Here is a 16,674-nt window from a genome sequence, read left to right as displayed (position 1 = left end):
ACAGGAAAGAGCCTGTAACTGTAAAGTCAGATGCGGCATAAAAGTTAACAAAGTTTATTATTTTTCTTTTTATTATTTGAAGGTTGGGATGATTTGCAAGTTAAGCAGCGAGAGTGAGATAGGGTGAACGGGGGAGCTGGGATGATCTGACAGACAACCAGGGAGTAAGAGGCTGCATCTCATTTGCAGATGTTTGATGTATTCCTCTTACTTCGTACTCAGGGGATCTACCATAATAGTTGATGTATTAACACCTCCTTTTGGACTGTTGGTCCATTTCCTACATGCAGAGTGCAAAGTGCGTATCAATGTTTTCTCCTCCCTTGCCATCCTCCCTCTAAGTGGTGCTCTCAGTGCAGATTCAAACAACTGATTTATTCAGATCATTCCATTCAAAGTTAGCTAGTTGCCTACAATCTTGTGAATGGTCTTGACGTTCTCTGATTATATCAACATAATTGGCTGATTCTAACATGTTGGTTATATGTTTATTTAGTGCATACGGAAATCATGTATCTGGATTTACAATTGTTAACAACTCAAATGTATTCTTGGAAATTACTTAAAGTGATGTGTTATAAAATCACTCCGAGTTAAATGAAGCCACTGTTGGTGAAATGTGAACACAGGTCTCCAGTGTGGAATTGATGGACATTACACATGAAGAGAGCCCACCATCTGGAGTGGAACAACTGCTTGGACATTACACCCTTTCAAAATAAGATTCAGCCCTTGAGAACACAAAGCAAACAGGGGAAATGAAGGGAGGTTTCAGATGAAAAGCCATGGGAAGAGAGAAGGATGAGGAGAAAACAAGCAGGGTAAAAGGAGTGGGGGTTTGTGAACACAGACAGAGTGCCACTGAGCTGGTCGGTACATGCAGGTGAAATCCCTGTGTGCTGTTGGCTGCTACACCACATTAACTCTAGCTTTCACTTTGAGCCAGGGACTTGCAGGATAGACTGAGAAGAAGGGAAGCATGGCAAATGGTCGAAAGGGACACACAGAAGACCATACCATACACACCTAAATATGTTTTATATAGCATTATGGAAACCCTTCCACTTGACAGAGTTTTCTTTGCAAAATACCCTTTCAGTTCTACTTCCATACTATGACAATGAAAAGTAATAATCCACAGTGATAAATAGAGAATAAGGGAATTTGCTTTAGGAAGGCGATCAGACTAGGCTGGATCTCTGTTTTACGTCTTTTCTTATAAAAAGGTAGCAGAAAAAATATATAATATTGCTTGCAAAAATGATCATCAATAAACCTGGTGGCACACAGTATGGGTGCATTTAAAGGGAATAAAAGAACAAAGTATGTGAAGTGGCAGGGAACAAAACCTGTGACTCAGGGTCACATAGCCATTTATAGATTTTAAAAGGTTGTTAAACAAAACATTGTGAGTCTGCATTCACTACTCTGGAATAGCATGGCAGTTGTAATACAGTCAACCCTAATTAGATGAGGATGAAAAGGCGCGGGACTGTGTGGATGCACCGTATGTGAAAATGGTGACAGCACTGTGGGGTGACAGGTGATTATGGTATTAATGGACCGTTACTGTCTCACAGAGCAATGTTTCTCAAACAAGCTGCCTGGATGGGCATGGTTGGTGACTTTGTATTCACTACTTTGTCCTGAAGCTCCTTGATGGAAAGCATTTGTTGGCCAATGAGCCGCTCAGCTGTGGGGAGTACATGTTTTGAGCCCATCGTTTGAACGACAGTAGGCAGGAACTCAACCATACTTGGTTGGTAGAAAAAATAGGTTCAATTAATCAGTACAATTGGACCAGAATATGTCCTCATTTAATCTGAAATTTGTTTTTTGTTCTTCCTGATAGTCAAAAAATATTATTTCACTGAATATTTCACACATCGTAGCTGAACTCTTCTTTGTTCTTTGTTGCTACACATTTGACAACTTTCTTATGAACAGATTGTGTGCTAAGCTGTCACCTGGAGGTCAGAGTCTGTATGTGTCTTTTGTGTTTCTGTAAAAAAAAGTAAGAAAGACATGACGTTGCGAAATAAACAAGGTACTATTACCTTGCTGTTCTTCCTTGTGTTTTCGTTGAGACAACATTCCTTCTTGTTCTTGTCAGTGTGGGGAATGGTGTGGTTGGTGTGATACCCAACACGCACAAACTGTTCACTGTCTCGCAAATGAGCATTCTTGATATTATGAAAATGGGCTTACATATATCTCTCCTCTTAATGTGTTGTTAAACCTCCAACATCTGGCCTTAACATGTCTAATCAATCCAGTTAATTGCTCAGTCATGACACCGGCAATGACGGCAGTGTCACCCGTTTTACATATCAAATACATCATTAGGTAGTTGCTTTACATAACCACACTGACTTGCAGAAGCGCACACACACACACACACACATCCTCCGACATCATTAGTGGTGTTCTCAACCAAAGTGCCTTAATTAGGTATTACCTTGACCTGCATTGTATCTCATTAACAATAGAGTGTCTAAGAGTAGTATTTCTGACACCACCATCTTGGTTTTGTTATTATACAAACATAGCCATTAATAGAGATAATTAAAGTGGTTTTGTACTTTAATCTAAAACTCTTTAATGTCATGAGTGTCATTGGTTTGTATCAGGGTAGGAATAAACGTGTATAGTGTTAGAAATATGTTTTATGGTTCTAACAGCACAAATAATAATCATAAAAATGACGCCTTATCCCTGTCTGACTGAAGTTTGATTTATATAAGGTTGCTTTGTTCCTGTTTTAGTTAGAGACTATACATGCTCCCATACACACATACTCCCTCTCATTCGTTCTCTCAATAAACTTAGTTAAAATGTAGTTTCTTCTCTGTTTCTACAGGAACCATATATCTCACTTTAACTTTAGCATATCACTAGCTCAAATATGCACCAAATCACACAGGCAAACAACAGGCCTCTCACTTTGGATGAGACTCCACCACAAGCTTCTGTTTTCATATCTCTGTTGATGTGTGAGTTACAGAGGGCTGGTCCCCATACTGTTTTAGGTTTCTAGAAATAAAGTATCCAGTACTGGTAGATGCCCAATGCAGACGTATGTCTATCTCTCTATCTGCCCTGTTTTTTATGCATCACATTTTCAGATGAAATAATTGTCCCTGTACACTAGAAAATAGAGGTCAACATTTGTCTTCGTCTCTCTTCCTCCAGATATCCGTGGTATTGAGGATTTCCTTGACCGGAGCTCTCAGCAGGGAATGGACGTGTCCCTACAGAAGGTGGAATCTAATATCAACATGATGATCACTAGTCTGTTCAGAACAATGCGTGTGGAGGAGCTGCATCGCTACAGGGACACGCTGCGCAGAGCGGTGTTGTTCATGAGCCCAGCCACCGCTAAGGCTTTCATCACTGAGGTAAGGACAGTGTTTTTTGTTACCAGATTTTCAATTGAGAGTAAAGTGATAACACCTGTAAGTCAACTTAAAAACACTCTCATATACATATACATTGAGAGGTTAGCATCTCCTATTGATCTTAATGCCTTCATTCCATTTCATACATCTCCACTGCAGCTTATCTGCCAAAAGAAGTAAATACTGTATATCCATCGAGGCTTTTCCCTGGGCTTTTGGAAAGCTAACGAGGTGTGATCTGTGGGGTTTAGGAGTTCTCCACTTGCTTAATGGAGATTGCTATAGATAGCCTAATACAAACAGCCACCAAACCCTGCACTCTAAAAACGAATTCAGGCGACCTTTCACCTCCACTTAATTAAATGCATGGTTGCAAGATAAAAATGTGAGTTAATTGATTTAGATAAATATTTTAAGTTGCAAACATTAATGTATAAGTTGTGTTGACGTAATAATGTTGGTAATTACATCAACTTAATATTGTGTGTAATTTGAACTCTGATTTCTGCGTTAATTGACTTAAAACTAAATTCAAGTTGTAGTCAGTAATGCAATTGACTTGATAACTTAATTGTTCTACACCTTGAGTTAAGGATTTCAAGTCCACTCCCACTTAACATGCCTGGACAAGTTCCGACAGTTAAGACAAATAGAAATATACAAAGGACATTTTAAGGTGAGTGTCATCTTTTGTCATTCAAAATCAAATACAGTAGATAGCCTTGTAGTTGCACTGGATAGGCAAATTGCTGTTTGACCAAAATTAGCAGCCTTTGAACTGTGAATAGTTCTGTGAGAGGATACAAAGTAGGAGAGGCTACTGTGAGAGTAAAAATACTTTGGTTACTATTGTGATATCGCTTTTTATTAAAAATGAATCTCGGTGAAGCAGATCAAGGATGCTTCTTGAGGTAGGATCGTTATTTAGAGTTGTCATTGAAATGCAAGTTGTTGGCAGTCACCCATTCAGAATATATTAATTTAGGTAATTTCTCTTTTTTTCCTTTTTCGAAAATAACACAATACAATTGAAGTATGCAGAGAACTATTGCCATCCGCTGCCTTGTCGTGTACCTTGGAGAAAAGGAAGAGGACCTTTTCAAGGAGTTTAGTGACGTAATTAAACATCTTGAAATAAAATAAAATCCACGGGCACAGTGTAAAAACACAGGACAAAAGCACTGCTCTCTGTCAGTTACATTTTGAAGCATATTGCACTTGTGGCCACACCCCAATCAATAATATCTTAGCAACGTTCAGCATGGATAGGTGTTGACAGCAATGGCATGGGAAAAGGATTGTGTAACATTTGAAAAGTGGCTTCTGCTCTGCACTTAACCAGTTCAAGTATTGTATGGAACCTGCTAACAATGCACATGCATTTAAACACTAGGCAAAGTACTCAAAAGCACCTATGTGTGTCTTCAGGACCACATTGCCATGACGACACACACATGCAGACTCAATAGATGAAAACAATACCAGCGTTGCTTTAGCAGCATAATGGCTCTGAATTAGCTAAGAGTGACAGTTTAAAAAGTATGCAATTACCTAATTCATTATCTCTTATGCGCTATCCTATTATTTAATGTGCTTCAAAAGGACATGAATATCGCCTTCATCAGTGACCGGTCCACCCAGGATCTGTCCATACGATGGCAACCATCGTGGTCGAGGGGAACCAATGAATGAGCAAGCATTCTGCGTTAAATGTGTTCATGCTGTTTAAAATAATGACTGTCGGCAGTGCAAACATCTTTGTTACATATGTTGTAAAATGGATGTGTGTGATCTGCAGATTGGTGGCCATTGAGAGTTTGTTTCTGCAGTTTTACAAAAACTTTACAGATTTTACACATTTGGCACTGGTTTTAAATATGCAAAGGCCTCTAACTTCGTTGTGATGGCAGCATGTATTTGCTGTGTCCCCATTTCCCATATGGCTAATGTGTTTATTTATTATTTGTGGGGCAATTTCAATTTGTGTTATTTATCTTTTTTGTCAAGATTTAAATGAAGCTCAGTGCAAGTTCTTTCAGGAAGACTGGGTGTATATACATCCACTCCGCAGCTGCATATAATCAGCTCATCACAGGCGGTCTCTTTAACCTATTACATTTCACCTCATTCTCCAGCAGCCAATCAACGTGCTGCAGCCAAACTATAAAATGGTTCTCCTCTCTCCTGCAGTCAGCTGTGATTGCAGGTGTTCATACCTTATCATATGGCATGTGTCCATAAATGTTCAAACTAAATGAATTCTCTCCTGATTGAAACATCATGTGTTGAAATAAACAACTGCAGTTCAAAATAAAAAGTGAATTGCCTAATATTGTTGTTGTGGAATCAATTAATTAATTTCTTTAAAGGCAAAAACATGAAAAATCTATTGAATACAATATATTTGGAGCAACTTAATTTATAAATGGTTGTCAACTTAAAAACGTGTTCACAATGATGGTAAGTAAGTACATACAACTTAAAATTCCTTTTAAATCATGTGGTAAAACTAGTCGGAACAACTTTTGAGTAATCAACTTCAAAACTTGTGTTTATGCTACCAATTATTAAGTAAGTGGTAATTAAAAACACCTCTGATTGTAGAGGAAAAGCCTTCTCCCCTAACTCAAATAACTTTGTTGCTTTAAGACAATTTAATTAGAAGTTGTCTTAACTCAATAAACATTGATGCAAACTGTTGCGTTGATTTTCTTTGTTGAGCCAAGACATTTGTTTTTAGAGTGTGGTTTTCCAACGCCAGACCTCCATCCACCCCTACTAGCTATGGGCAATGTCTCAAATGGTACTTTTTTTTCAAATGCCATTGTATCAATCTATATGTGGAGTGTTCTATCAGGTTAATGAGCTAACGACAGCTGAACATGACATTTTTCTGACTTTAGTACGCTCTTTGTGTTTCTACCAATTAACCAGACCAGCTAGTCATGTCAAGTCCCATGACATATGATCCATTTTGCCCCTGAACATGGTGTGCGCTGATAAAAATGTACATTAGAGATCGGAAGATAATTTCTCTCTGCTCCTCTAGTCTCTTTATTTAACATCTCTCTCTGTAGTGAACTCAGTATTAATGATATACAGCACAGCTTGCAGGGGGAAAAAAGGCGTATGTGTATATATACACTTATGCACCCCCTCATGCCATGCTCTGTATCTCTGAAGAAGAAGACAATTAGGGGAGTTCCTTTTGCTCTATACATAAATTATATGGAGGTCATGATTGAAAGCAAAAGGCTCTAGCATTAGTTATGAATTCATAATTTGAAGTGATAGGATGGGGCTTAATCCTATGTGTCATGTTCTCATCTCAGTTTAATTAAAAGTGACCTCAGAAAGAGCAATCACAATCTAATTTGGTTGGAGGCGTGACAGGGAGGGGGTGAAAGATGGGTGTTTTTGTGTGTCTGTAAGTGTGTTGGTGTCAGTATTTTCGTATAAGCACGTTACTCTGGCTGCGTGTGGGTTTTGGTGTATTCTTAGCTTTGTAAGTTTAGCATGGAAACACATTGAATTAAACTCGACAACGTGTTTCAAGGTTTCAATCCCCTTGGAATCCTTTGAGAAACAGTTAAACCTGCTTTAAGCTATTTCTGACCACTTGAGAAAGACTTAAACCAATCAATAATGTTTTTCTTGTATTCAAGGCTAGGTCAACTGCCTATCGGACGTACACATCCTGCAGTAGCACAGCAATATTGATATCCCTTTTTTAGCTCAAGCGAAACTGCAACATAACAGAGTCATACACATCAATGAACACAAGCATTTGGATAGGCCCATGAATATGAACATATAAACACAATATCTAGTTCCAATGAGCACACAAACTGTTAAAATCCCTTAATGCATTCATCACCTGTGCATTTATTTTCAATATTTAATTGTAAGTTACAGTTGTTTTGGAAGGTCAAAGTTGAACCATTGTGTCTGGCTGTATAATCTTGACTTTAACAAATTACAGATTATAAACCTCTTTAATATGTACCTTCCTAGTAGCTGAGTTGGCTAAATGTGATGATACAACAATTACAAATTAAAACTGAAATGCTTTAAAACGATATTGTACTCTAAGTATGTTATTTTCCTTTTTTGCATAATATCACAACAACACTCATTACACCTCTTATTTGACTATTTTACTGATATAACATTTTGTCAATTTTGAATGCACCTATGTCAGCATAATTCATGTTTTATTTAACCATATTCACTGCCAGCCTGAACCTAGGTTACAGTATGTCCCATTGCACTGACCCCCCAACAAAACAACAGAGCTGATTTGGCCACTAGTTTTAAATAAACTTTCTGAAAACACACTGAAGGGGTCAAAACATGTGGAAATTGGTGATTTAACAAATCCGTATTATCAATCATTCATCTGCACAAAGAGATCTGATATACAATAGGTGTGGAAAATTGCTTTAGCTATCAAGATATTCAATATGGGAGTGTCTGCCTCCATTTCAGTGTGTGAGTGGAACCCAAATTAGTTTTCCAGAGTTTTTTTGTCCCCTTTCGAAAGGTTGACAAAGCAGTATTTTAATCTAATTTAATCAGACATCAAGTGGAGTGAGGTTTCTGAGATGAAGTGTCAGGAGACGGTAAAGATTGGTTGATAAGATTAATGATCGCTTCTATATCTCCATGGCAAGAATGTGGGGAGGGGGAGAGAGACAGATACAAGGACTGAGAGACATACACTGGCAGGCAGAGAGACATATGCAGACGGAGAGAGATGACTGGGACCTTGTCTTCTCTCTATAAGAGTTATTTGTGAGGTCATTTTTTTCAGAGCCCCTCCCAGCCAGACGCATTAGGCCCTGATGTTAGATGTAAACTGGAAGCTGTTGCAAAATATAAAGAGTTGGCAGAGGTATACACATGGGAGATGAGAGATATGGCATGCCTCAACAATGATTAGAGGATGGAAGACATTTACGATTGTTCAAGGAAGTGCCTCAGTCTAACCTTCCTTAACCTTAACCAAGAAGGTGTATTGCCTAAACTGAATTTGATTTCAGTCTCTTTAATTATCCATACCCTCCAACAGAAGTAATCAGATAAACAGGACAAATATACATTGGGAGTTGAAGAGGTAACACAGTGCAATCATGGCTTATTTAAAAGTTAATCAGGGGAGCAAGCTAATACTGACCTTTTCTATTCTGTCTTCCTCTTCGGTCAATGTGATGATGTGAAGTGCTGTATTGTGAACTAAGTAAGGCTTATTAATCATGTGAACAATTATAGTTCATGATAACTTTGTTGAACAAATAAGTCATCTTTTTAATTGTCAAATGACATGATGTGCTTTCAAACTTGTATGCCAGCTAAATGTGAAGTTTATATGATATTGGTTTGTTATATTAAAACAGAGTGTCTTATTTCAGTTGATGGTTGCACCTATAAAAACCACATATGCAAACCCATAAATGTGAGAAAGAATAGTTTTGAGACAAATCGTGCTGAGCGATAAGAGTTATCATGAGCATCTTGGCTCATTTCTTTATGACTGACTTTTATTATTAATCTATGTCCTTGCTTTTCTGTGATATATGGGTTTTATGTCCCTGTTGTGATGTGAGCCCAGAAGGAAATATAGTTTAACATCTGCTGGATTCTCAGTAAAATTACTTCCTTCATTCACATCTATGCATTTCATCTTTCAAGCACATGGATATACTCTCACAACCAACATGCTCATTCAATTTTCTGCATTATTTAACATTGTGTTGCTCTGCTGCCTTTGTTTCAGTCGAGTACATGTGGGTGAGAGTGCCAGCCACTGCCAAAAAGACTCCTTCCTGGAACATATTGTACATCTCCATATTCCACCCACTGTGTAGAGTCAGAAGAGCAGAGTGGCTTTCTTTCCCTGAGACCATTGTCTTATTACAAATATTGCTTGTCTTATAATTATAGATGGCTCTCCTGGACCTCCCTTGCTCATAAAGAACTAATAACTAAATGAGTTTAAAGAAAATGAAACTTGATGGTATGAGGTTTACTCGTTGTTCTTATATTCTTATCATGAATAATACATGAGGGAACGTTATGCGCAGTATATTTGACTGCATTGTCAGTGTATATTACAGTGGGATATGAGGAAAGCTTAAAGGTGGGGTAGGTACGTTTGAGAAACCGGCTCGAGATACACTTTTTGTTATATGCCATGGAATGCTCTTAACATCCCGATAGCAATGAATATCTTAAGTGCTTTGACAAAAAATCCATAAAAAAGTCATCTGTGGAAGCCGTAGTACTGTAAAAAGCCTGACTAAAATAACTGGATGGCCCACCTGCCTGTCAGCCTTCCATCTGTGCACAAACTTATCTCATCGGCTCTGATCGTAGCAACATCGGGCCATTCGTGAGGGCATCTAAGCCATCGTATGACCGCCGGTGGAGTTTCTCAGGCTCCGGCAGCAACTTCGTGAGCGGCAACTTCGTAAGGTACTCGTGAGGGCATCTTGTCAAATCGTGTCATCTTCGTGTTATCATCGGTGCATTCACATTCACTCTGATCGGGGCGAATGCCCGATGGCACCGAGGATAACAAGATGCCCTCACGATGGCCTTATGAAGGGCAAAATTGACACACGAATTCAACACGAAAATTAACCTTCGCAAGGTCCTTCGGCTATTTTTTGGCATGCCAAAGATTTTGCCTCCGCTCACGAAGTTGCTGCCGGAGCATGAGAAACTCCGCCGGCGGTCATACGATGGCTTAAGATGCCCTCACGAATGGCCCGATGTTGCTACGATCACAGCCGAATTTGAACATTTCCTTTATCGTGTGTCCATCTGGTTGTTTTATTGCACAACAAAATCATGTAAATATATTATGTAAATAACCCAATTTGTGTTCTATGAAACTAAAAAGGATATAATATATTATTTTGAAGGACAGTTGACAGGAAATTGTTGTTGTTATGGAAACAACATTACGGAGAAAACGTAATATTTTCTACATATAAAGACGGATAAAGTAAAGAACAAAGTCTGAAGATATCAGTACAGTATCATAGTACTGTAACATAATTGTTTTTGGTACTTTCATTGCAGTTGTATGTCTTAAATGTAATGTAAATGTTGCCTTCGTGTGTGGTTCGGGGCCATCTTCGTGCGAAATTCACAATTCCATATTCGTGTGTCCATCGGGTGTCAATTTCGGGACAGTGTGACAGGGCCTTAAAGAAGTGCCGGTTTTTTTCCGGTTGTGTATTTTCAAATTCTAGCGCACTCGAGCTGGTTTCTCCAAAATTACCTACCCCACCTTTAAGCTGAGGAGAATATGCCTTGATAAGCCTTGCCATACATTTTCTTTAATTTGTGAGGAAACTAAATTCATTGGTATTTATAGGATGTTATGTTATGTAAACAATAATGTTATGTCCATCTGTGTTTAATGTTTTAGTCTGGGCTTTTCTCTTGACACTGATCACAGATTTTCTTGGAAAAAGTAGCACTAAATAAGTTCATGAATATTAAATGAACAAAAGTATTTAGAAACTAGACAATGGTGCCATGAATCAGAATGAGCTACTCTATCTTTCTTTCTTTCTTTCTATCCATCTCGCACACACACACACACACACACACACACACACACACACACACACACACACACACACACACACACACACACACACACACACACACACACACACACACACACACACACACACACACACACACACACACACACACACACACACACACACACACACACACACACACACACATCACTTCAGGGGACATTACATTGACTTACATGCATTTCCTGGAGACTTATCCTAACCTTAACCAACACATGCCTAACCCTAACCCTTAACCTTACCCTTACCCTAACCCTAAACTTAACCACGTCTTCAACCTAAAATTAATGATTCCCCTCATTCCCCCTCACCTCCATGTTGTCCCCATAAGGGAGGCGAGTCCCCACACGTGACTGTGTAAACAGATGTAGGTCCCCACAAGTATAGTAATGCTAGGCCACACAAACACACACAGTTATATGTGATACTGGCAATGCAAGACAAGTTGAATATATAAATGTTGCTATTTGATCTGAGAGAGTTATAACTTAAAAACATTGCCTATTTGGGACTATATTCTCTTTAAACGACATTTCTCTCTTCAAGGACCATCAAAAGGGATGGAGATTATCCCAAAGATGACAGATGTCGCAAATTAAACATGAAGGAAAATATTCAGCATAAGACATCTTGAATAATATATTCACTGAAAATGGCTTTTATCCATTGCAAACACTGCTTATCCCTAAGTTTAGTCTACTTTCATCACTGTCTTTCATGTCTGTAGAACGAGAAAATAATCAATTATAGATCTGGTATTGATGTTTGAACTCACACAAAGATTATATAATGTTAGAGTATGTTATGTAATGCTTATGTAAGCAAAACATGGAGATACAAATTGACATTTTGCACAATCGACAAAACGTAAAAAAACTGAATTATATTCAATTCAATATGTTGTTTATCAGATTGATGTTTTTTTTTGTTTTTTGCCATGAATTGTTATACTAACCAGGCACAGCCTTCTACTTTTGTAGATGTTTATCATACGTGCAGGTCTGTTTAATTGTGTTTTGCTGACTGTTCCCCAGACTCAGACGGGAATAATAAAGACCCCATGATCTATGCTCCGCTCCTCCCGTGTCTGGGATAGCCTCAAGAAAAGGCATTTGTAGCATCAGGAACTTGAACGTTTTTTCACTCAGTCGGCGGAATATTGTTTTTACCGTCTGGGTGTGTGGCTCTGCTGGGAGCGGTGTTTATACTGTAAATGATTTTGAGTTGTTGTTGTAACTTCAGGAAAGTAGTTTTTACTCAATTTTTATCTCTATAAGTGCATGTTAAATATCTATATTTTGTTCTTTATGTTTTTGTAATTTTGTCTTTTTTAAAACGTAGCACATTAACCTACCTAACATAAACGTTGTGTTGAATTCATATAACATCTACAGATGTCTTTGAAAATCCTACACACGACACATAAAAGAGTAAACACATAAACAAATTTAAATTGCAAAGTAAGTATATATTTGTAGGATATTTAACACCAGCTTGCAAAACGTGTTTACTTTGGATGAGGTGTGACATTCAACAATATATTCTATGATTGTATAACACACCGGCTGTTCCAAAAACATACAAAATACATATCTGATGCCAGAATTGCAGGTGCATTGGTCAAAAGCAGAACATTTGTTTGTTATTGATGATAATAGCACAAATAGTTATAACCATATGCATGCAAATAATGTAACTCCATGCATTTCAGTACATCTTAAACACTTAAGGAATAGTGGAATTATGGATAAGTAAGCACTCACTGACACAAGAAATAGTGTACAAGCATGGTTTACCTTAATGTAATAAATGTGATTTGGTCAAAGCATCAGCATTGGACAGGCAATTGATCATGTAAAAAAATCAACCACTAGCACATCCACTGTGCCTTATCTGTATTATTTGATAAGCAGAAAATTACATCTCAAGTACAAACATAAAAAAAGATGAATTAATTAATCAGCTGTGCAGATATTAAAATACAAGTGATATACATACAATACAACACATTTCTTTGATGTACACATGATGTATAGTTTTCCTTTTAATAGTTAAATGTGAAGATTGATCAAACACAAAGCCGTGGACGAAAGGAGCACTTCAGTTTCATTAAATAATCTGGCATGAGGGTGCTGAATTGATTAGAGAGATACTTATAAAAGAAGCAGCAATGGCAATGAAAGGGGAGACTGGTGGGAACTTTGGGGCTGTTAGCCACAGGAGTTTTTTGATCACCAATATTAATTTAAAATGTGGCTCAGTATGGTCAATTTCTGCTAAAGTGATCTGCATCGTTTCCCGCCTACATGTATTCATCTATATGTATTTATTGAAAAGCAACACAGAGGCAGAGAAACAAAAATGCATGACATGTCAACACAAAGACATGTTCGTATTATCAGTTTGTTAGAGCTCTGCTTACAGTATGTTCTTGCTAGATACAGTATAAAAGTTATTCCCTGACCACAGATATTGTAAAATAGCTCCATTCAAAAACATATTCTCTTATTTGTGAACTATGTCCTGTGCAGAGAAAGGGTCTGTTTCATGGGCAGTTTCCGTACTGATCTCTGGTCACCTTTTAACATAAATTTTAAACAATGAAACAATGCCTGACGTGTTTTGGACGTAATCTCGTCTTTGTTTACATTAGCAAGCCTCGCTAACACTCAGAGCTAACCTGTACTGGAGAGCACATGTGTTAAAAAAGCAGGAAATAAAAAAAGGAACTCACCTTGTGATAAACCTGCAAGAGAAAAAGCATTTGAGCTCCATACTGTTTCAGAAATGATCCTTGACGTGGTTTAAACAGGATGGCGTTTTATCACAACCGAATTGAACTTTATCTCCGGTAGAATTCTGATCAGGCATTAGCTCCGCCTCCTCTTCTTTCAAGCTAAGGACCCACAATCTGCGTTTCTCTAACAGGGCTTCAAAAGGGGGTTTTGAGCAGTATGAAGGATGGCTACAATGGGTGATCTGTTTGATATTTTGAAAAAAAACCTTCACAGACATGTTTTGTATAGGTATATACAATATTTTTCAAATATAGCATAATAGGTCCACTTTAATGTCAAAATCGTTTTTAAATTAAAGTAACATTTAAGAAACATATTCATAGAAATATGTAACACTGTGATTAACTTTGGTTGAATATAATTAACATAAGCTATAATACTTTGCTTCTTTCTCTGTTATTCCTCTTTTGCTCACAGTTACTGACATATGAAGGCCAACATGTTTTCATTTCTCTCAATTGGGTTAGTTTTACTGAACTATTAACCTCACATGAAACTCAGCAATAGATGGCTTTGAGTTTGTCAAGCATTGTCGAAACAGGTTCAAGGTTAGGAAATGACAAAGCTTAAAAAGATGATGTATGGGTAATTTGATTGAATTTGTTGCGCTTTTGTTCATCTTGGTGTTGCACATAGAGATTGTGCGTTATTCGTGTCACGTCTTTGCTTTGGTACACTACATGTTGGAGAGTGTGTAATAATGGAGGAGTTCATGATGGAATGAGAGCGAGCGAGAATGGTGACAGAAGGGCACTGAGGTTCATTTTAGGAAGAAAAGAGGATAAAATGTTCTGAGGTGAAAAAGACAAGATAGAGGAAGAAATTGCGGAATCCGCAGAGTTAGCTAAAATGAGCGGTTACATGGGTTACAGACAGCGCTTGAGATTAAAAAAGATTGAGGTATTTTTAAATGCATTTCAATTGATACAAGTGGTGTGATTGTCCTGCATATAATACACGCATTGCTCAGGCCTTTTTGACTTTGACATATTGTCTTCTCTTTAGTAGAGGTCAGTGGAAATCTGAGTTAAAAGGGCAAAGCAGAAAGGAGGAGAAGACAAAGAGACATAAACGGACTGTAGAGTGTGAAGGATTGGCGTGTGAAGAGCAAATCAATAGAAAAGGTTAAGAAAAATGTTAATGCGGAAGGAGCATAAGGACACTCTTTAGTATAACAAAAGGTAGTTAATGAAACAAACACTGAATCAAATGTAAAGGGCTGCATGATGATATTTAAGAGATTATATATCTTCCATGAACTGGCTTTAAAAAATTGCCTTATCATTTATGGTTCTCGAAAAGCACAAACAAACATTTCTACAGAAAGTCAATATCTTGAACTTGTTCAGCATTTTGATAACAGCAGTACAACAACAAAACAATGTATTGTTCTAAGTTATATGCCAGCCCAATTGCCGCACAATTGTTTGGGTAGCAACCATGATCGCTAAACAATTTGTCTTTGCTAAAGGCTAAGAGTGTTAATTCAAAAGCATTTAAAGCATCTAGTCAATCAATCATAAAGGTCAGAAATCTTCTTGAAGGTGTTATAAGTAAAAAAGGGATCAGACTGCAAGATCTTAAGTTTTGTTTTCTTTAAAGATGGTCACTGTGTTACATTAGGCCAACACGTACTTATACATACTTATTTAACCTCAGAGATGGCAGACTACCCCATTTACCCCAGCTTGCTGTTTTTCAATGACTTGCATGACATACTCACAGTACGTGAATGGCAAGGAAATGAGAGGGACCAATTTCACCGTTCCACCTGACGGAACCAACGACATGTTTACATATTTAGGACTCTTTGTCACTCTGCGATAAAAATGGGCTTTGTCTTGTTCCAACCCAGTAAAAAAAAAAAGTGTTATTGTACGTATGCAACATACAGGTGTTATTCATTTTGTATTATGCTCCAAACCAGAGGGTAACAGCCATATGTTACAAATTCACAGAAATTAAACACAACATAGCTCTTCTTCCGCTTCAGCGTGTTCACAGCTTTGCATAGAAAAGCACTCTGCTCATGCGGGTCCTCGTCACAGAACATGGTGTAGCAGTTATGCAATGTTCAAGAGAATGCAAACGATATTCAGATGTTCTAGTATTTTTGTTAAGATGTTGTGAGACATGCTAGATGCTGCACGCACACACACACACACCACACACACACACACACACACACACACACACACACACACACACACACACACACACACACACACACACACACACACACACACACACACACACACACACACACACACACACACACACACACACCACACACACACACACACACACACACACACACACACACACACACACACACACACACACACACACACACACACACACACACACACACACACACACACACACACACACCACACACACACACACACACACACACACACACACACACACACACACACACACACACACACACACACACACACACACACACACAGTTTATTTATATAGCACCTTTCAACACAAGGCAATTCAAAGTGCTTTACAAAAAATGAAAGACATTAAGAAAATGGCATTTAAAATCAGTAATTAAAAAGCAAAGATAATTAAAACTGCGATCGAAGATGTGCGCGCAGTGATGAGCAGGCCCCCGCGTCCGTGAGCCTGTCGGGGAGGGCAGCCGGTCCTGGGAAATGAGCCGTTTCAGATTTCTATAATTTTCGCGTCCCAGGTCCTCCGGCAGCGACCCGGAAACGGATGTCGGCGCGCCGTCTCGAAGGAAAACAAATTTCTCTAAAGGGTCGTCGAGGATCGACTATCGAATAGGCTGTCTGGAGGAATTTTTCCGAAGATTTCCCAAGGAGGGGTTTGCAAAAATGTGCT

At 38.2% G+C, this 16,674-nt stretch overlaps 1 protein-coding gene across 2 annotated transcripts in view; it reads left to right on the top strand.

The window, feature by feature from the left end:
- The window catches only part of grid2 (glutamate receptor, ionotropic, delta 2), a 607,329-nt gene that overhangs the window by 372,734 nt on the left and 217,921 nt on the right, over window positions 1-16,674 (top strand). For both annotated transcript variants that reach the window (XR_004552792.1, XM_034091023.1), the window contains exon 4: window positions 3,193-3,398. Coding sequence is in view for 1 of the 2 variants with exons in the window: in XM_034091023.1 (XP_033946914.1) it covers window positions 3,193-3,398 (206 nt within the window). In the remaining variant the exon portion in view is untranslated. The remainder of the gene's footprint in view (window positions 1-3,192; window positions 3,399-16,674) is intronic.

This window comes from Pseudochaenichthys georgianus, chromosome 9, assembly GCF_902827115.2.
Source record: "Pseudochaenichthys georgianus chromosome 9, fPseGeo1.2, whole genome shotgun sequence".
NCBI classification, from domain to species: domain Eukaryota; kingdom Metazoa; phylum Chordata; class Actinopteri; order Perciformes; family Channichthyidae; genus Pseudochaenichthys; species Pseudochaenichthys georgianus.
The sequence above is the reverse complement of the archived record's forward strand: the minus strand, read 5'-3'. Positions and strand labels throughout refer to the sequence as shown.